General features: G+C 42.5%; 2 protein-coding genes across 4 annotated transcripts; both read left to right on the forward strand.

The window, feature by feature from the left end:
* The first annotated feature begins 1145 nt into the window (after positions 1–1145).
* On the forward strand, positions 1146–9557 carry bbs2 (Bardet-Biedl syndrome 2). Its single transcript, XM_076734037.1, has 18 exons — positions 1146–1242; positions 1778–1912; positions 2238–2465; positions 3606–3731; positions 4095–4157; positions 4395–4472; positions 4754–4858; positions 5134–5220; positions 5350–5485; positions 5777–5916; positions 6158–6287; positions 6382–6553; positions 6656–6785; positions 6946–7065; positions 7202–7339; positions 7811–7923; positions 8172–8320; positions 8566–9557. Exons 2-18 carry the CDS (start codon positions 1796–1798, stop codon positions 8670–8672), a joined length of 2139 nt encoding a protein of 712 aa, XP_076590152.1. The 5' UTR covers positions 1146–1242; positions 1778–1795; the 3' UTR covers positions 8673–9557.
* Positions 9558–12454: 2897 nt separating this feature from the next.
* Positions 12455–20245, forward strand: b3gnt9 (UDP-GlcNAc:betaGal beta-1,3-N-acetylglucosaminyltransferase 9). 3 transcript variants are annotated; one of them, XM_076732027.1, is made up of 9 exons: positions 12455–12682; positions 14026–14175; positions 14419–14529; positions 14670–14789; positions 16186–16551; positions 16889–17130; positions 17224–17479; positions 17560–17875; positions 18962–20245. In XM_076732027.1, the coding sequence occupies exons 3-9, from the start codon at positions 14422–14424 to the stop codon at positions 18973–18975; spliced, it is 1422 nt and encodes a 473-aa protein (XP_076588142.1). In that variant the 5' UTR covers positions 12455–12682; positions 14026–14175; positions 14419–14421; the 3' UTR covers positions 18976–20245. The 3 variants fall into 3 exon arrangements, with proteins under 3 accessions (XP_076588142.1, XP_076588139.1, XP_076588141.1); XM_076732024.1 differs by lacking the exon at positions 12455–12682 and having other exon boundaries at positions 14051–14175; positions 17560–17886; positions 18962–19188; XM_076732026.1 differs by lacking the exon at positions 12455–12682 and having other exon boundaries at positions 14051–14175; positions 16189–16551; positions 17560–17886; positions 18962–19188.
* Positions 20246–22138: the final 1893 nt, after the last annotated feature.

Below are 22138 nucleotides of genomic sequence, written 5' to 3' on the forward strand. Positions count from 1 at the left end.
CATTGACATAACATCTCTTGAGGTTGGGCCAGCACAAAACTGAAGTAGACAAGGTTCTAACAGTTAGTCCATATTTATTTCTGACTTATATTCTTACAACTACATTTACACTAGTTGCAGAAATTGAGAGACATGTTTCTGTCATTAAGGAACTGAAAGCAAATGCTCTGGTGAAACGTTAATATGTGAACTCAGCAGTAGCGATTGTGCGTAAGTTTGAGCATCCACATTGGATGTGACCAGATTAGATTGCTTTAAACTGTGCTGGACAAAGCACAACACTATTAGACTGTATTCAGTAGTAGTATATTCAGTGTAGTGTGTAGAATATCATTTTCTTACATGGCTCTCATTTTTGCTTTCCAGCTAATCTAATGTTTCATATTGGAGTACATCACATTATATTAGAAAGATTGAATTATATTAGAATCTGTGGTATTAAACTAAATTTGACTGTCTCAAAGTGTGTTGGACAACAAACATACTCTCATCCTGCACGCTGCTCATTATTCTCACTTAATATTTTTTCAACTCAGTTTGATCCTACCTCCATGCCCTCTCGTGAGAGGACTAATAACTTTGTTCTTTATTACAATTACCATTTGAAAGTTTTATTTTATTCCTGTCTTTACTCTAATCATACCTTAAATTATGATTAGCTGCCTAATCCTAAATAATGATCTAGGTTAGATTACATCCCATTTCTTTTCACATTTCAGTAGATTAGATTCAACTAAATCCAATTACATCCTGTTCACCCTGAAAGAAAGATGAGTTATAGGCCTTTTAATGCTTATTCATTTTATCAGATAAGTGTTAATAATGCTTGTTTATTAACTAGCCTCTGGTCTCCTGTCATTTTGCAAAAGTGGTCCCTGGGCAAAGCAAGTGTTATATCAGCAGTTTTTATCATTTCAAGGAGTTTGTTTGTTTTGTTTGTTCAGTCCTTTTTTTTTTTTAAATCAATGTTATTTATTCATTATTATTTTTGCCTTTTCGCTCATGGCTCAACCCATGATAAACCTCATTCGCTGCTATGGGGAAGAAGCCCTTGACTCAGTGTTTTATGCTGATCAATGCCGCTTTCGTCCGTCATCCACTATTTCTTTGCAGAAAAGGAGGAAGGAACCGGAATCTTTTATTTTGAAAGCAGCACACAGGAAGTCGTTGTAGTCAGGCAATGATTAGCTGGCTAGCTCATTTTAACTAACATTCAACATTTGCAGCTGAGGAGAGGCCCAGGTGAGATTGTTTGCACAATCTGCTACGGGTTTAGAAAAAATAGTCGCATCAGTTGTTTATAGTCGTCAATCGTTTGGAGTTGTTTCCGGCAACACTGAAGCGAGCGACCTTAAAGTTAACATTAGCTAGTTATGCTAGGTTCACAGGGCAATGGAGGCAAATATAGGGCATTTTATTTCCGTCGAAGTGTTAATATTGTACTTTTTGCTACTACAGGCCTTGCGATATGTTTAAGAGCCATGTTTTATGTCTTTTTACTGTATAATTGGCATTCGTGTACACCAAACGACAGGGAGATTAGCCAGATGAAAAGCTTTAGCTTGCCACTCTGTTGCTAGGCAACAGGACTCCACTGAGAGTCTGCGGCAAAGCCTGTAATTACATTAGTGTGGCAAAATCACGCATCGTCGTTTGGTTAAATGCATGACGAAACGCTTTGCTCGTCTGCTTGATTTGCCAGTATTGAGATTACTATCTGAAGACAACTGCAGTGATATATTACCTGCTTGTCCCTTCTCGACTCTCGTCTGATTAGGTATATACAGTAGGTACCATGTTGGTCCCCATATTCACCCTGAAGTTGAACCACAAGATTAACCCTCGCATGGTGACTGTTGGGAAGTTTGATGGAGTTCACCCATGCCTTACTGCAGCAACGCAGGCTGGAAAGGTGAGGGAAATGAACATTTTCACAGTTCAAACATGACTTTGGTGAATTCATAATGAGCAAAAAGTACATAGCATGGCATTGTTGCAGTCTGAGTACATGATAATGCTTCCTTCCTTTATTTCCTCAGGCATTTAACTGCAAACCCAACACATCACATGCATGAGTGACCAGATTCCCAACTTTTGCTTACACAGTCTTTCTGAGTGTATCTATTGTACAGTACTTCCCCACATCTCCTCTGGACTTACGACCTTCCTTATCCAATGCTTATTATACCTCATACTGTGTATGTTTTCACCTCACCCCCTCTCTTTCTCTTTTAAAGGTTTTTATCCACAACCCACATGCTCGTGGTCAGAGACCTGTGACCTACAGACTGAGCCAGAGCACCCAGGACTCTGACATCTCTCTGCTCAACATCAACCAGGCCGTCACTTGTCTGACGGCAGGAATGCTGGGACCAAACACCACTGGGGACACACTGTTGGTGGGATCCCAGACCAACCTGCTGGCCTATGATGTCCATGACAATGCTGATATATTCTACAGAGAGGTGAGTGGAGCTGAGGAGAATAAGGAGAGGAATAAATTTGGATGTAGTGGTAAGTTCTACCAAGAATGGCGTCTAAGACAAATTAATAACAATGAAAAATGTATATTGCAAGATAGAGGTTATTGCTTAACACAAGCGGTAACACAAGGTAATGTTGTGTTTTCCTGTTTGGCCTCTTGGTGGCACTGTTGTGTCACTATTACTATGAATAAATACGGGCAGAATGATGAAAAAGGTTGTCTATATTACCTTACTGTCACATTAACATGATGGTGCAGCACCTGGGTGACAGGTAGACAGGTCCACTCCTTACTGTGCATGTCTGCCTGCTGATCCTCGTTTTTCTGCACGAGTGCGTGTTAATTTTGAATCCTTAATTACAAACCAGTTTGGGTCTCTCTGCCGTGGATGTGACAACATCTGCCTTCTCACCAAAACTTAGCTCTGTGCTCCATAAGAGTGATTAATGTTATGAATGTGATGCGCCTTGTTGCTTATTAAAGATAAGTTAGTAATGTGAAACAGAACATGATTGATGATAGCGAGCACACACAGACTTTGTAATCTCTTTAGGCTCACCTTGGGCATCAGGTTAAAACCCATAATATCCCCAAATACAAAATCATTTGTCTTTGACATTAACCTGTGTCAAGACCGCAAGCGAATCAGCCATGTCTCATTTTAATACAAGCAGCTGTCTGCACCTGCTCTGTGCAGGCTCACAGGCCAAGCCATGATCTGAAGTGTTTCTTCACTCTTAAAGTCTATTTTTCCCCCAAACGCATGTAAACCCAAGGTTGATGCCCCTTAAAAAGCTGAGCCAAGTGTGCAAATAATGTACATAATCCACACTCATTTTTCACATCATTGTTGGTTCTAGACTTTTGTCGGTCCTCTTCATTCCTTATGATTCCTTCATCTTCTCTCATCTCAAAGTTTAGCAAAGCCTATAGTGTTGAGAGGGAAACACTGTTCACTATGAGATCATTGTCTAGTGGTCAAAATAGTTACAACCTACTTGCTCAGGCTCAGAAAAAGCTTCCATCCAACACCCTCCACTCACAACTGAGCAGTATGATCACACAACCATGTTGCAATGAAGAAGCTGTTTTTAAAGGTTTTCTCCGGGTGTGGGTGCAGGTGACGGATGGGGCCAATGCTATCGTGTTGGGGAAACTCGGTGATATTAAGAGTCCTCTTGCCATCATTGGAGGGAACTGTGCCTTACAAGGCTTTGACTATGAGGGCAACGACCACTTCTGGACAGTAAGAACTACACATTTTCATATCAGAATACATTACAGTCTGTTCTACATTCAAGACGTTTGTTTCATGAACAGCAATATGACACACAGCTCAGAGACAGTGACAGCTCATCAAAATGAATCATGACAAATCTAACTTTTTTGTCAAAGGCACATGTTCTGTTGTTATAATCTGTTCTGTGTATCCATCCATTTTCGAGCCACTTTCCAGTTCATTTTATTTAAGTGTATTATTAATTTTACAGTAAATAAGTCGGCGCAATTTTTGTCATTGTGATCATCGTAAATCAGTGTCAGTATTAATCATTCCTTTAAATGGCTCAGTCAGCTTAATGAATGTATTTATGAAACATATGGTTTTTAGGTAACTGGAGATAATGTCAGATCTCTGGTGCTCTGTGACTTCACTGGGGATGGCAAGAATGAGGTAAGTCCTGACCGGCAGTCAGAGACACAGGCTCTGTGGCCACTGCATCTGCAGTTTGGTTCCTGCTCAGGAGCTTTGTTTCTTGTCTTCTTCCCTTCTCTGTCCTGTTTTCCATTTCCTTCAAAAATATTTATCGTCATATCTGAACTATAGACATGAGTTAAATGACAGATTCCTTCATAGTGATATGGTAATTTGTTAAGAAATGCAGTCAGCTGTTGTGTATTGTGTTCACAGCTCTTGGTAGGATCAGAGGACTTTGACATCAGGGTGTTCAAGGAGGATGAGCTTTTGTCTGAGATGACTGAAAATGAGGTAAGTGGATGTAATTTATTTGACTTGTTTTAGGCTTGTTGACTTCAGAGAAAATGCACAATACTGACAACTCTGTGTTTTTTAAATGGCTTAAATTATTATTAAATTTGATATTGCAAATTAGTGAATCATCAGTTTGTGGTGAAGAAGCCTCTCACTGACAGAGCTGCCCAGCACTGTCAGAGTGAAGAGCATGGGCCGGGACATGTTCCCCTCAGGGATGATAGCTTAGCCATCACCCTCCATCATGACAAGTTTTCCTTCTGTCGTTCTCCATGCAGACAGTAACATCGCTGTGCCATATGCATGGCAGCAGGTTTGGCTACGCCCTGGCCAATGGCACTGTGGGAGTTTATGACCGCACTGCCCGCTACTGGAGGATTAAGGTACCACAATCATATCATCATCATAACCTTAGAAAACAGTGAGAATAGTGTATTCCCTCTGAAAGCTTTAATTCTGTTTGTTCTGTTTCTACGCTTCTCTTTCATCACACACACTGTTCGATGTCTTGTTACATGTCCTTAACCATTTGAGTCCGCACGAGCATGAGATTTTAACTGATACACTCCACTCTTTAAAGGCTTTTTTACACTCATATCTTAAATGTGAAGTGCTGCAATTGCTTTTTAATAATGTGTTTTTTTTTCTGTCCTTTCAGTCTAAGAATCATGCAATGAGCATCCATGCCTTTGATCTGAATGCTGACGGGGTAGTGGAGCTCATCACTGGCTGGTCCAATGGAAAGGTCAGCACACAACCTCTCACACTTCACAAATGTGATTCATCATTAGACTGTTGGACACAACAACTTACTCATTTCTGTTGTATCTCCAGCTGGTCTTCTGTCTTCAATTATGTTCTCCTTTTATTTCAGATTGATGCTCGCAGTGACCGCACAGGCGAGGTCATTTTCAAAGATAACTTCTCCTCCTCTGTGGCCGGAGTCGTGGAGGGAGACTACAGGCTGGATGGACAGCAACAACTTATCTGTACCTCCATCGATGGAGAGGGTATGTTGTTTGGATGTGTCTTCCTGTGTGTTTTTGCACGCATATGTATATGAGAAGACAAAACTATACAGAATCTTGTACACCTCTCACCTAGTTTCCCCAGCAGATGCACTTCCTAAACACTTGAGCTTATGTCAAGATTCCTCAAAAAAACAGAACAATGAATTTCTGTCAGCCCCAGCTGATCTTAATTCAGACAAAGCATGCCAACATGCTAATCAAGATTTGGGAGAATTAACCCTTAAAGCTTGGATAAGGATGTCATTGGTGTTGTAAATGTGTATCTTGTAGTTCGTGGTTACCTGCCAGCCAGCAAGGACCTTAAAGGGAATCTCATGGACTCCAGTGCTGAACAAGACCTCATTAGAGAGCTCAGCCAACGCAGACAGAATCTGTTGCTGGAGCTACGCAACTATGAAGAGAATGCCAAGGTACATCTAATAATCACACATCATATGTTCAAACATGAATGTATTCAGAAAGTTTTTTTCCTTGAATTTGCTGATATATAGATTTTCATTTTCCATTTTGGTTGTTGACAAGGTATTGTGAGAAATATCAGCTTGAGATTTGGAAACTAAACTTTGTAGACAATCACAGGATTCTTTATTGACATTGGGCTGTATATTATTGTATATGCTAACATCCACACAAACTGTACTGTGGTTTCAGGGTGTGTCAGAGACAAACAGTGGGATGGGTGTCATACCAGCCAACACTCAGCTCCAGACGGCGCTGTCAGTGAGACCTGCTACAGAGGCCCAGAAGGCTCATGTGGAGCTCAACATTTCAACACCAAATGGTAGAGCGTTTAGCACTCGAGCTAAGAATTTCAAGCATGTCAAGGACTGACTAAATGCTAATAATTCCCCGAATTTCTCCTCTATCCTCTCCAGAAACCATTATTCGTGCAGTGCTCATCTTCGCAGAGGGGATATTTGAGGGGGAGAGTCATGTTGTCCACCCCAGTGCCCAGAACCTGTCAGGCTGTGTCCGAGTCCCCATCGTCCCTCCAAAAGATATACCAGTAGATCTGCACATCAAAGCCTTTGTTGGGGGGAAAATTAGGTAGGATCTGTGTGAGTAAGACAAGTGTGTGTGCTGTTGCATATTAGTCTGTTTAAATACCACGTCCTCACCTTCTCTGCGCTTTCTTTTTGTCCACTCCAGCACCCAATTCCACGTGTTTGAAATCACTCGTCAGCTGCCTCGTTTCTCCATGTATGACATCACAGTCGACTCCTCAGCTGCTCCACCCTCTGGAAGGGTCACCTTCAGCATCAACGACCGAACACAGAGGGTAGGTTCTCAAAGTGTCTCTCAGGAAGACAGAGAGCAATAGGAAGAGTGATTCTGCTTTGTCAGCGTGCTGAGATATGTTTGTTAATTTAAATCTCATCTCATCTCTCTGGATCTATGTGTGCAGTTGTCTACATTCATGTGCATGCGTGTTTGTGTAGGTGGTGATGTGGCTGAATCAGAACTTCCTGCTTCCAGAGGGAGTCGACAGTCCTGACGTCACTTTTAATTCACTAAGAGGAGGGGGACTGTTGTCCATCAGCATGGCCAGCAATGGACAGGTACAAATACAAGTTGTGTGTTTAGCTGTAACCATATTTGAGAATAATTGGTTGGTTGTTTGTGCACTTTCTCAGTCATTTTCTTTTTAATCAACTGCAATCAGTCTGTTACTTAATCCCTAATTTGGCCTATCAGATCACTCTGAGAACTGATGACATTGACCTGGCTGGAGATCTGGTCCAATCACTGGCCTCTTTCCTGGCAATAGAGGACTTGTCAGCAGAAGCAGACTTCCCTGGATACTTCGAGGAGCTACGTACGACACTCACTGAGGTTTGGCCGTAATCACACTAAAACCTTTGCTGTCATGAACATTTCGTGCTTTTTATTCCAGTAATATTCCAACATACAAGACATACCTACCGTCCATCAGTATGTGCACATTGACCCTTATAACTACAACTTTGAGTACAACAGCACCCTTATCAAGGCTGAGAAGTCAGCAAGCATATAAGAAATGAATGTCCTGACTAGATTTTTTTGAATGGGTTCAGAAAATGTTCTTTTTGTGGTTTCGAGAGTCTGGAAATTTATGGTTTAGGCACATTGAAAGTGCTTGAAAAGTGCTTTGATTTCACTCTTCAAAAGCTGTACGAACCCTGGAAAGTTAACTTAAAGTTTGGAGACTGTTATCACAGAGCGTTGCACAACTGAAATTGCAGCCTTGACCTGTTTTTGCAGTCCAACAGAAACATGTTGTTGGTGTTGGGGTTTAATTCTGAGTCTTAAATATCTGTATGCTAGGTGGATGAGTTCCACTCTGTGCACCAGAAGTTAACTGCAGCTATGGCCGACCACTCCAACTACATCAGGAACATGCTGGTTCAAGCAGAGGATGCTCGCCTTATGAGTGACATGTGAGTTTCCACAATATACACACAGTAACACTTTATTCAGTTACAACATATTGAACTGGTCTGATTTATAATCCTTGTATGTGAAATACAGTCAACGCATGGATAACACCTTAAACGCTTGTATACCTGCGCACCAGTTATATGACCAGTCTTTATTTCACCTACAGACCAAGCCAATTCACTGTTAGTCTTTCTCTTGCTCTGTTCTCCATATTTTCTTTCATGGTTTTCTCTCTCGCCCTCTGTAGGACAACTATGAAGAAGCGTTACAGAGAGCTGTACGATCTGAACAGGGATCTGATCAATGAGTATAAAATCCGCTCTAACAACCACAATGCACTGCTGGCCTGCCTCAAGTCTGTCAACCAGGCCATACAGCGGGCTGGTAGACTCCGAGGTAAGCCATTGTATGCGTCATGTATATGTCTAAGACACACTCTAACAACCACAAGTCCTTAATGTGCTGACAGGCTCAGAGTCCAGTGTTTGATAAGAAGAGGCTTTTTTTTTTTTAATTATGGCATTATTAGACTGCTTGCATATAAAGCCATTTGGGTCAACCCTTATGTGTTGTCACATCTTGCATACCCGTCTTGTCTCCTGAAATGAATCTGCCTTGCTGTTCCTCCTCCTCCTCCTCAGTGGGTAAGCCCAAGAACCAAGTGATCTCTGCCTGTCGAGACGCCATCAAGAGCAATAACATCAACGCGCTCTTCCGGGTGATGAGAGCTGGCACTGCATCCTCCTGAGGGTGGAAGGAGGGGGAACGCAGGAATGGACACAGAGATTGAGTGAAGAGGGATGGTCACAAAGACAATCGATCAGTACTGTAATGTTGGACTCTATTTTAAGGATGGCTGATAAATAATGAGTCTGGGATGAAACCCACACGTGAACGTGAAACGTAGAGGACACCGGTGGAATCAGGACCCTGTTGTAGCCTTAATCTATCTTTTTCCGTGATTTAGGAATAAGCAACAGTCTGGCAACAACATTTGGCACCAGCTCCATAGGGCACAGGTAGTTCAGCTGGACCATAACAGTGATGTTTTAGGAATTCATTTTATTTCATTAATGTGAAAGGTTCGACATACTGCTGCTGTCTAAAACTCGTGCAAAACAAAAATTAATCTTTTCCTTCAGCTATACACTCACATCTGATAGCGTCAGTAGTTAAGAGAGAAAGAGGTGTTCGGGGTGATGTTGCACATTTGTCAAAGAAATGTTTAAAAAAAACCCCCAAAAGCCATCCAAACTGTTTCCACAATGACGTGAGGGTTTGTGGAAAATGACCGCGTTGGATCGGCACCCTGACTGTTAAACCCAGCCATGTTTAGAGAGAGCACAGCTGGAGCGACACAGAGAGCAGCTTCCCCTCAGTTGGAGGGTTGTGCCATTGAAGTCAGTGGTGGTCCTGATAGTGCTGTGTGGCAGCTCACTCAGACTCTGCTCCCAGCGGTTGTGTGTTTGTGTGGTGTTTGTAGCCAAAGAAAACTATTTTAATGAATGTCGCAGAGGACTGATGCTGTGTGTTTAACTTGTTTACCTTTTATAGATTGCACACAGATTGTAAATGTAATTTTGTGTTTGTGACAGATAATCTATTATTAAATTAACTTGTGTTTTGAAACTTGTGTAACTGTTTGTTGACTTTGTTGCAATATCTGAAGAATTCAATGTGCTTCTCAGACAGTTTATTCTGAGTGTACCTGTGGTTGGATCTGAATCGGGAAACTAGAATTAGTGCGTATAATAACAGTGAGGCCAGTCCTCTTCTAAAAAGAGCAGCATTCTAGCTTCCCTTTCTCATGCTGGAAATCTTTTGTCTAATGGTCTGAATATCTCTTTCAACTGCAGAACAGATGATAAGTGCTTCCAGCCGAGTTCCCCCAAAGCCAACAAGTCATGTCGGCTAATGATTTTTTACCCTGATGTTTATTTATCACGAATAAGGTGATGTTACTCATTACTCACAGCTGTTTTATTCTGGCAGCCACTGAGCAGCTGAACTGCAGCAATCATAGGTGGAGGCTTTGCTCAAGGACGCTAATTTGCAGTCACTAGACTGTATTTTATATTTTAAACATATCTGGCCAAATGTCTGGTGTCGTTAAAGTCCACTTTGGAGATGTGTTCTTCCCCAGAAGAGGAATCCCTCTGACTTTTCCCAGTGTCTGACGTTTCCCACTTTGTCTCACATGTTTTGCACACAGCAAACATCACGCAGACACAGCAGCTGTTCACTTACTACAGAGGGCCCTCACAAGGTGTGGCTCTGTCAGAACAGCATCCTTCCACAGTCCTCCATAGAGTGGCTGTGCCGCAGCATTTTGGGCTTCTCTGTGTCCTCTCATCCTTCATCTGTTTCTGTATGAACATCAGAGTGCCCTCTGATTCATTCAGTTTTAAACATGCTTGATGCTAGATTGTCAGATCTGGCGCTTTTATGCACATGCCAATTGGTGCACCTTTAATTCCATCATCTTGGATTAGTGGGATACATGAGGGACCATAACCATATGTAATCAATGTCTCACCCTTCTGCAGCAGCAGTACTGTGTGGGGGGAGAGTAACACCATGTGCCTCCTTTTTTCCACTCAGGGCTGACATGGTGTTAACCATGGGCGCTGACTACATCAGCTTCACCCTTAACCCAGTAGTAACAGCTCTGCGAGGGGGAAGCCTATATGAAATAAAACAGTTACGTACTGTAACTCCAGATTCTATGAGTATAGATGTGGCCCTCTAAGATTTTGGCCCTTGCTCCACCAACTTTAGCCAAAGAAAATACTGGCTTTTCAGAGCAAAGCTCAGGACTGATGATGTTGTTGTTTTTACTGTATGTGAAAAACTGGGAGAAGCAACTCTACAGTGTACATTTGCGGGAAAGAAAATCTTCACAATTGCACATGTGCGTAGGGTTAAACCCAATAGTGACAACTCTTGCAGTTAATTGTTAGTTACAATACGTAACAGTTTACTTGTTCTGTCATATCCCTGCAGCCATGGCACACATTTTGCCAGTATGTGGAAATAAACTTAACTTCACAGAGTGTGCCACATCAAAAATCAAGAAATTGTAGCACAGAATGTATTTTAATGTAATTTTAATGTAAACTGTCATTTGTGTTTTATTATGATTATGTTGTGGTCTTATTGCAAAGCTATTTTACTGTGGAGTTTGCGGTGTCTTCATGTATGGAGCTCTAGACCAAAAGAATTTCCCCTGTTTTCCCCAGTTGATCTGAATCCGCCGCCATACATCTTGGACATGGTGATGAAAGGAGCCAAGCTGTCAGCTGATCACCACCTGGAGTCAAAACATATTGAAAACTATTGTAGGACAATGTTTTCAGCAGAGAACAACTGTGAGCTGTAAGTCATTGCAGTGTGTGTTCTCCCCTCCCCTCCTTTCTTTTGTTTTCATCTTATATGCAGCTTTTCTTTTTTTTGTGAAGTGTTCAGTTGAAATAATGAACGAGTGAACGACTGAGGAACGTGCTTGTTTTCTTGTTTGCTGTTGTTGTTGTTATTGTTGGCCCCAAGCTGTCTCATGTCATCCTAGAATGTGGATATTGACAAGTTGGGATAGAGATAAAAACATTGCAGACTAGCCACTACACTAAGCCTCCCTTTCTCATCTTCATCTCATCTTCCTCTTCCCTCTCCTCTCTCTTTGTCTCGTCTTCCTGGAGAGCCAGGCCCAGAAATCAACGACACTGCCATTGAAGTGGAGGGCACGAGGCTCCTCTGTTAGAAACCATTGACCACTGAAGTCTCATTAGCCATACAGTCTATGACCAATACCCAGGATCTGTGCAACCTCTAGGGATTCTGTCTCTGGCCTTGAGCTCTGACTCCCTCGCGGAGACAAACCAAAAAAAGACATGTCTCATTATTATAACCTCAACTCCACACTCTCCGCTTTTAGTTCTGTCTCTCTTTCTTCCTGTTCCATCCTCCTCAGTTGCTGTGTTGGCATCTGGCTTTTAGTTGCTCCGCTCCAGTTTAAGTCACGTGGTCAGTCGAAAGGCTGAAGATGCTACATTCAAGTGCTCCTGGTTATCTCCACCGCTGACTACAACTTATGGCTCATTAATTTTCATATATTCGGGTAACCTACTTTGGATTGACAGACTAGTGAGAGAATGAACACTAGGTATGTTAAATGGTTTATCAGGTATATACTATATACCACTTTTATAGACAAACCTGGAAGCTCCCTCAACCATTCATACAATCTATGATACAGACACACTCATTCTTGCAGTGTTTTAACTATTAGTATCATTTTTCTCACTTTTTTGGCAGAGATGTGAAACCTAAAACTGACTGTGCGGTGTAAGACAATTCCTGAAAAACTCAGCCAACATGAGAATGAATCATTAATTTTATTGCTATCACTAATTAATTTGTAATTTTCAACCCTTGCAGCTATTTCGTTGATGGCGTAGTTTATATTTCCGACAGTACATGAAGGCAATCATGAGCGCAGCGGCTCGTAAAGACGGGCTCAGCTCCAGGTGGCAGACACACACAGGGGAGTGTGTCATGTTATATCTCCTGTCCCTCCTCACAGATACACGCTCCTGGATAGAGCAAGGACCAGCGTCTCCGTCTGATCCCAGGGGACGTTTGTCTTTGGAAAGTTCAGAAAACGTTCGAAAAGTGCGCGGAGTCGAGCCTGCGATGGACTTCCAGACATCCACGGCACAGATGTTTTCAGTTTGACCCCCTCCTCCTCCTCCGTCTCTTCTGGTAAGTTTGAATGAGCAGCATTCATGAGGGAACATTTCATACGTGTTAGGATGAAAAAAAAACAGGCAGGCTTGTTTTAATGCTGTAAAACACGCGGAGTGTATCTGGTGAAAAACTGTCAGGCCTACTTTGTGTGTAAAGTTTGCGGCGCTATCGGCCCCGCTGGTCTGGAATGTGCGCTCTTTGACAGAGACGAATAGCTGCGATTAGATCACAGGGAATTTTCTGTGGCAGCGGTATTTAGGGATGTCTGCTGAATGCTGGGACACAATGTTCTTTGAAATAGTGGGTACCCTCATGTTCACTTACATAAGCCTCAAAACCCTCCCACTCCTGAGCGCTGAATCGATGGGAAATTTCAGAAACAGGACTTCAGTCGTCAAATTTACAATGTGCACATGAGCATGAGCTGGTGACACAACGCAGTGAAGCAAGAGTGTTAATTAAAAGGTTACTTTGAACAAAGTTAAATACATTTATTATATACATTTGAGAATAATAAAATGTGGAGGGCTGTATAGAATTTGTACAGTTAGGACTGCTTATGATGCGTGGTGGGCGGTCGGAGGATGAGGGAGCGAGCCAGGATGTCTGGTGGTCCTGGTGCTGAACCTGCGGCTGGATGGAAACGTCCTGAAGAGGCATTGAGATGAGGTGTGATGGGTCCGGCTCTGGCATCATGCAGAACACTCACAGGCACTTGACCCTGTCCTGTGAGCTGCCTGGCTGTTTGCATGATGCTGTGTCCAGTGTGGGCAGAGGATGTGGGGTAGCACACAGTGATGGAGGAGGTGAGGACAGTCTCTCTGTAGAAGTGGGTGCAGACTTGCAGGGAGGTGTTCATTTACTGGACAGTCTGAGGAGGAACATCCTCTGGTGAGCTCGCTTGATGACATGAGATGAGTGTGGCTTCCATTTCAGCTGGCTGGTGATTGTGTACCCAGAAGCTTCACAGACTCCACCACCCTTACAGCTGTGTTGTTGATGAGTAGTGGGCAGTGTCAAGGTGGGTGTTTCCAGATGTCCATGGGTATCTCCACCGTGTCGCTGAGCTCCATCGTATTCTCAGTACAGCTTGCCACAAAAGGAGATTTTTATGGATTTAAACAAGATTAGAGGGTTTTCAAATCAGAGCTTAGACCTCCAGCACATTTTATCTTCCTTAAAGCAAAATAATGGAAGAAGGGACAAGTAACAACATCCTCTTTACAACAGGGAGCATCAGAGTGAATTGATATTTATTAAACTGTATTTCAAATTCACTTAAAATCACTCCACTTTCTCTGTTATTTCTGTCCTGTTCTGTTGTCCCACTTTGATACCTGATTGTTGGTTTTGTCCAGGATGCTCGTACCCATTGGTGCCTGAGAAGAAGGTGAGGATGGAGGCAGACATGATGGACATCACATCCAGTGATATGAGTGTCATGTACAGCACCAAATCACTCTAAGTCGCTTTCCCCCAGAGCAGCTTTTTAGCCCCATAGGATACAGGTGAGAGCACAACAGCACATGTCTGAGTGTGAAAAAAGCAAGAACGTCAGGGATGTATTTCTATAGAAAAGCAGTAAAGCTTCAGATGATATTTAGTAATGCAGCAGAGAGGAGGAAAGAAAAGCTCCACATCTTTTCATCAAATTCTGCAAAGCTCTGTGTTAATCTTGACTGCTGTCTGAAAAGCAGCATGAACTGCCCATGTGTTCCTGTTCAATACTTAACTGACGTCTGCGTCTTCAGAAGATGCTGAGGAAGATGGTGACGATGAGGAGGATCCTCCATGTGAAAGGAGATGTGATGTGCACGATGCTGCTACTGGTGCTATTCTGCCTGCTGCTCTATGCCCGCCAGGTAAGGCTGGAACCAATCACAGCAGAAGAGGAAGAACAATATTTTTATATGAGTCTTAACTAGACAATAAAATGTTCTCCTTCTTGAAAAGTACAGCTGTCCACTTTCCATGTCCCATCAACCCCTACCCTTGTTTCCAGGTCGTGCTGTCCTCTGGGTGGGACAGACCGATGTGGAAGCTGGAAATCCATGGCTCCACCAGCTCCAGTAGGACCCTGCTGGGTGCCAGCAAGGCCAGAGTAGGCCAGGAGTCTCCAGGGGTATGACCTGATCTGATTCAACTTATGAATGTGTGTGTGCATGTTTGCATGCAGGTATAAGAGTATTATGAGCCATGTGTAATGTGGAAGGTGTTGCTTGTAGTGATAAACTCAAGAGAGTTATCACCAGCACAGTTAGCATCTAGCCAGTGGAGCGTTAAAGAGAAAGATATCTCTCTTTAACGCTCCAGTGGAGAGTGAGTATTAAATTGTCTGGGTGTCAGAAACAGCTTCAAATGAATGCTAATGTCGGTCTGTGTCTGGTGGGTGTGTAATGGAAGCTGTTTACTCAGATGTTCTTCATAATAACTTCATAATGTGATAATATGTGGTTAAAAAATCTATTAATGCAGCCAAGATCAACCGTGTCAGGACCCACTGGTGCATTACTGGAAATTTTGCATGGATCAACAAGAAGTCAACGAGGACAAATAGTAACCAGTTGTCAACTGAACACACTATCAACATCATTGCGTCTGTTATGTTGCAAGTTATGAGGAGGACATGGAACTAAAAAATAAGTGTGATGAACCCTGTACATTGCCTTACTTTGAGAGGAAAACATGACTTTATTATTCTTTTAATTCAGCTTTTCAGTACAGCCACAGCACAGCTTAGAAGTTAGAAATGGTTGGTGTATAATGAAGATAACTGATCTGCAATTTCAGATGGGTTTGTAATATATCGTATGCGTTCTGATGCTAGATAAGGTAGCTTTTACCTGAATTGGAGAGGGCGACTGCTGTTAGACGCAGCTGCTGTAGCAGGTGAAGGCAGAGATGGAGACTGTGATAGATGATGTGAGGGAGGATTATTTGACAAATCAGAATCAAACTGGACTCGGACTGAGTGTGATCTGCTGACCTGAAGCTGCTACAAGAAGGTCATTGTTTGTCAGTCTGGTGCTCATTTTTAAGATTAGAGAAATTCACTTTCAGTATGAGCACATGATGCTCTCTGTGCTCACAGAGAGATCTCACCGAGAGCAGAGATATTTTCACATGCCGTCTACTGCTGCTGTACAACTATGTGCTGCATTAATATTCACACTGCATATGTTGAGTGCGTCCGTGTATGTACACACCATATGTTTGTGTTTACGGGTGTGTGACTGTCCATCTGTACTGATTCACAGAGGGTCCAGCACATTTTATAAAGAACCAGGAAGAGATAAACACGAAACAGAGTAAACAGAAATTATGATGCTGTTTTTCAATGTCAATTTCATTTTGAGCTTTTTAGCTTTCATATTTCTGTTTAACATTTTGAGGTTCTCAGAAGCCTTTTTGCACATAAATTGATAAATTATGTGCTCATAAATACATACAAATAATGACATTTACGTGTTATAATAAATGTCCTATTTGTTCTGTCTCATATCATGTCTCCTAATTAGCAGTCCCCATCCAGCCCTGCAGAGCCACAGCTGCCTCCCTGTAAGCCCCAGTCCAAGTCTAAATCTCCTCAGCCCAAGTCCAAACCTCAGGTCAAATCTAAGGGGAAATCCAAGTCGCGACGGAAAAACGTTGTGCCAACTAAGACCGCCGCCAAGCCCCTGCCCACAATGCCGCCATTTGACTTTGAGGGCTATCTGAGAGAAAAGGACAACAGAGACTTTAAGCTGCTCATAGACCAGCCAGAGAAATGTCACATTGGAGGAGCAGAAGAGGAAGAAGGAGGAGGAGGAAGCAAAGGGTCTGCTGCTGCTCCCTACATGCTCATTGCAGTGAAATCTGTCACTGCAGATTTTGATAAACGTCAGGTAAAATATGCCAACTTATAGTTTGTAGGTCTTTGCCAAAACATTATGTGTTGCTTGTGTAAAATTTACTGTGAATCAGTACAGAAGTTCTTCTGTATTTTGATATTGAATTCTTTAAAGTTTAAAGCAGCTCTGTAAAAGCTGGGCATTCTTAGGCATCTGTAGCCTTTGTCCCCTAAAGTGCAGACAGGACAGTGAATATTGGACTTAAGTTTGTCAGGTGTACATAAATACATCTCCAAGTGAATGCTAATACTGATTCAGACCTGCTGAATGTCTAAATATTTAAAAAAAATGAAACAAAATAATCTCTTTCTCTGCACTGACTTATCTTCAGGTGGTGCGTCGGACGTGGGGTAAAGAGGGACTTTTCCAGAATGGTGTTTCCATCCGTACTGTTTTCCTGCTGGGGGTTCCCAGGAATCGGACCGCTCTGCCTCTCTGGGATCGGCTCCTGACCTACGAGAGTCAGACCTTTAGGGATATCCTGCTCTGGGACTTTGAAGACACCTTCTTCAACCTGACACTGAAGGAAACACATTTTCTGAAATGGGTTAACAGCAGCTGTCCCAGTGTCAAGTCAGTGTTTCTAAAACTAAATCAAGACTTGATCTGTTTCCCTCCTCATGGGACTTATATCTAATGCTTTTCCTGTTATCTTTTCTCACACAGGTTCATCTTCAAGGGTGATGCTGATGTGTATGTTAATGTGGAGAATATACTGGAGATGTTGCAAGGTCAAAAGCCAGACGAGGATCTGTTTGTGGGTGATATTATTATCCATGCTAAACCCATTCGTCGGCGCAGTTCAAAGTATTACGTGCCAGAGTTTGTTTATGGCGTGGGTTTGTACCCTGATTACGCTGGAGGAGGAGGCTTTGTCATGTCAGGACATACGGCTCGGAGACTAAGCTCTGCCTGTGAACAGGTACTTCAAAGTTGGACAGTTTTAATATTATGTCTGTTTTTAAAATTCTTTGATCTACCCATTTTTTTATTTGCTTCCAGGTGGAGTTGTTCCCCATCGATGATGTCTTTTTGGGAATGTGCCTCCAGCTGATCGGTGTCAAGCCGTCACGCCACCAGGGCTTTCGGACCTTTGGAATTCCCAGACCCTCTGCAGCGCCCCACCTGCAGACGTTTGACCCCTGTTTTTACAAGGAGCTCATGGTCGTTCACAGCCTCAACGTTCCTCAGATCTGGCTCATGTGGAACCTCCTGCACGACCCCAAGCTGAACTGCCACAATAGCACCAGCCCGACGTCCTGGCCCTTTAAGTGGAAGGGGCGGATGAGCGAAACTGAGGGAGAAGAGACGGACTACGGTGAGAAGCAGGTGTTTGTCACGCATTAGTGACTCTCTGCTGGGCCGAGTGGCATCTGCAAGAGCTCTAGTGAGAACAAAATGGTTAGAAAGAAGGATCTGTGGCCAACTTGGCAACAAGACCAACAAGGTTTGTGATGTGTTCAAAAGCACAGTTGAGTCATATGAGACTTTATCTAAGCTGGCAGATCATCTTTGGGGAAATGAATTGGCAAGGGCCAATTGTGCTTCAGATTTTTCACTAAGGAAGCCCAAAGAGAATTTAGGCTTGGCCATCTGTGTGTTCATACAGAGTTTGTGAACAACCACACCTTGATTTACAGACGAGATTGTGTGGACTCTCTGGACTTTTGCACGTGTCATCGACAGAATGTAATATTTTCTAATTGTTGACACAGAGACACAGTGAGGTCCACAAGGTCGACATAAAAAGCGGTTAACTGGTTTAACCCCATATATGCATGCCTGAGACAACAGCATTAATAATGTTCTGGCTTTCATTGGACTGTGTGGACAGCCAGGGCTACTTATGGCTGTGTGGACTGCGTGAGTGGAAAGACAGAAGAGACTTTATGTCTTCTCATCGTGCATCACTTGCAGAGATGTACCTCACTTCCTTATGCTGGATAGAAGCACAAATGGACGGTCGCATTATCTGTTCCCTGGAGGAACAATAACTGAAGTCTAAATGGAAAACAGCTGCACAGTGGGAACCAGCTGGGACCATAGCATGCACATGGACACACACAAACACACACACATGGAGACACACACACAAAGTCAAAGGAAGATAAATTTATTTGAACAGTACACTATTGGATACAGTGTTGTAGTCCTCAGTCCAACCTCAGCATTGGTTCCCGACCCAGCCCAAGCTCTCTCAGAAGACAGGGAAAAACCCCCAAATCATGAGTCTGTGAGGAAATTGGGAAGAACTCTTGGAAGTGGCAATTCAAAGAGAGGTCCCCTCTACACGGACGGCTGAGGTTCAACAGGATCTAAAGGAGGGAAGAGCTCGAGTGTTGATACAGAACATCATAACGCCAATTGATTACCTTCATTTTATTTGTTTTTGTTATTTATCCAGGTTCCTCCCAGTGATTACTGTGAGGGAGAGGATCCAGCAGGGCACACAGCAGACAGAAGTCAGGTGAGCTCTAGAGTATTTCAGCAGGATGAGAAACAGAGTTGACAGGATCCAGAGCAAAGAATGGACATTGCAGAGAAAAATGGCACGCTATAGAACACATCATAAATGCTGTTAAAACTCGTCAATGCACTTTTATTATTCGTGATGCTGTTACGACTGTGGAATGTTGGGAGGACCCTCCCTCAGTGTCTTACTTAAGGAGGTGGCCTCAGGTAGGTGTTGGGCTGAGGTTGAGCGGTGGCTCGCTCCATAGGGTTTGTGGCCAGACACATGTGCAGCAAGGTGTTAACCTCTGAGAAACGAGAGAGAAATCAGGATGTCCGAGGTGTAAGTGGGCAGTTGCAGTGATACAATAGAAAAAAAATCTGAAGAATAGAATTTCTTTCCTGTGTGTGGGGTGGGTGTAGGTATCTTATAGACAGTTCGCTGTTAACTTGAAGGTGCCCTTGGATGAAGTCCATGGTGGTAAAGAGCTCATGTCCACTCAGAAATGAATAGAAGATCGCGCCCAGTATGCCAGTATTTTCTCCTGATTCTCAACAGGGTGCTAAAGCCTCATAAACAACACAATGATGATAATGTGACAGTGTACAATACGCCAATAATATACCAATAAACGAGCTCTATGTGGTTTTTATTCATGAACTCGACTTTCTTGTAAAGGTCCAGTCATGCCAGCATTTAAAACAAAAAGGGTTTTGATGGGAAATGTGTTCATGTCAAAGGAATAGATGCAATTAGTGGATTTGTCAGTGGTGCTGAAGTAAATCCACACTAATCTTTTGTATGAAGTGTTATGGACTAAATAGCGAGCTGTCTTGCTGACTTTTGAGAGAACAGAGCGCTGGAGAGTCTAAGTGGGAGGACGCTATTGTAGCTTGTGAGTTGTGTTGCACCACTTTTATTTCACCACTTCTGTCAACTGCTTCATGAAACAAGCTGCTTTACAGACCAGCTATTTGACGGCTGTTAGCTCTTTTGAAAAACTCTCTGTCCTGTCAGCAAGAGCTAACAAGCTTTCCAACCGTGTGACTGGCTATTACGTTATCTTGTTAGCCGTTAGCTTTCAAGCTACAGTAGTTCATCAACTGCAAGAATTTTCTTTGCCACCCAGTTTCCAGCACCACCTATTTTGCAAAAACTTGGCTGTGTCACTTTGTTGTATGACCAGGCCTTGATGCTGTGCATTGAAATCTTAACCCACCAATAAAAAACTGTGAGAAATAAAGCGTTTCAGCTGTGATCGAATACAATCCAAAAAGCTGACACATTGAAACATTCTTTGTCCAGCTTTCACACCTTTGTGTCATCTTCATAAAGGGATCCTCCGCAGGAATGAAGGAACATCAGGAGAGGACTTGTCTTTCCAAAACCGGTATTAACTCCTGGTCCAGCAGGGACACATCAGTGGATTGTCCAGCTGAATCATTCAGAACATCAGATCAAATTTCTAACTACACAGCCTCACTGGGAATGTGCTTGATACCCATTTGCATTACAGAAATACAAATAATTTGGTTGGTGCTTCCTGAGCATCAGTGAATGTTACGTGTGTGTGAACATGTGTTTGTAAAACTTGCTGATGAATGATCTGATTTGATTTTCTGAGCTGTGGCCTCCTTCAGCCAAGAGAGCGAGCTGATGGTGCTTGTCCTCGAGATGTGCTTAAAACACACTTTTTTTCCCTTTTTTTTTACATTTCTACGTCCAAACCTCCTCTCCTTTATGTTAAACTTTGTCATTCCTGAGATCAACATGAAATGTCATGCCGTCTAAATCAATGAAAGTCCCTTTGTTGTCCACTAGCAGCTTACCTCTGCTTGTGTTTCCTGAGGAGGACATCTCATAGACTGTCTCCTCCTCGGCTGAGGCGCTGCTGACGTTCTGGCTGAAGTGACCTCCATTGTCGTCAGAACTCACATCCTCCATGTCAGTGCAGGATTCAGAGGTGCTGGGCTGACACTGAGGACTCAGAGCTGCAACTCATTTCTCTTCAGGTGCCTCACAATCATCACTGGCCTTTCTTGTCTTCATCCCCATGGAGGAGACGAGGATGATGGTGCTGTTGATGCTACACCTTGACTTCTTTTCAGGTGCTCTGGCATCAACACCGGCCGTCCTCTTGCCATGCTGGATCCTTCCATCCTCTTCTGACACCTCACTGTGTGCAGTGGGATTGGTGAGGTTACTACACTTGCATTCCTCCATCATCACCACCTTCCTCCTCACTCTCACTCACCTGACATCCTCCTGCATGTTGTTGCTGGAGTCAGTGGAGTGGGTGATGTTGCCTCTACCCTAAACATCAGTGGCATTCCCTTTTTCTTTCTCCAGTACACTAAAGTACACTTAAAGTAGATTGAAAATGCTCAACAAGTATGTAAAAATACACTCGTGGCTTAATTTTAGGATCACTAAATTATGAGTGTTAGTTCAGAGTGAGGGTGTGGCTGGGGAACATGCAGAGGTGGTCCAACTCGATGACTTGATGACAAATCTATTCCAGAATGTTGACTGTCTATATATATATATATGTATATGTATGTATACGTGTGTGTGTGTGTGTATATATACACACACACACACACACATATACACACACATATATATACACACACACGTATATATGTATATAAAACACACACATATATGTATATATATACATGTATATATGTATATGTGTGTGTATATATATATATGTGTGTATGTATGTATGTATACATATATGTATGTATACACATACATACATACACACACACATATATACGTGTATATATATACACATGTATACGTATACACACACACACACACACACACACACACACATATATACACACATATATACATACACACATATACATGTGTATATATATACATATATATATATACATATACACACACACACACACACACATACATATACACACACACACACATATGTATATATGTGTGTGTATATATATATATATACACACACACACACACACGAATATGTGTGTGTAGATATATGTATGTATGTATACATATATATGTATGTATACACATACATACACATACATACATACATACATACATACATACACACATACACACACACATACGTGTATATATATA

Source organism: Chaetodon auriga, chromosome 6 (genome assembly GCF_051107435.1).
Source record: "Chaetodon auriga isolate fChaAug3 chromosome 6, fChaAug3.hap1, whole genome shotgun sequence".
Taxonomy (NCBI): Eukaryota; Metazoa; Chordata; class Actinopteri; order Chaetodontiformes; family Chaetodontidae; genus Chaetodon; species Chaetodon auriga.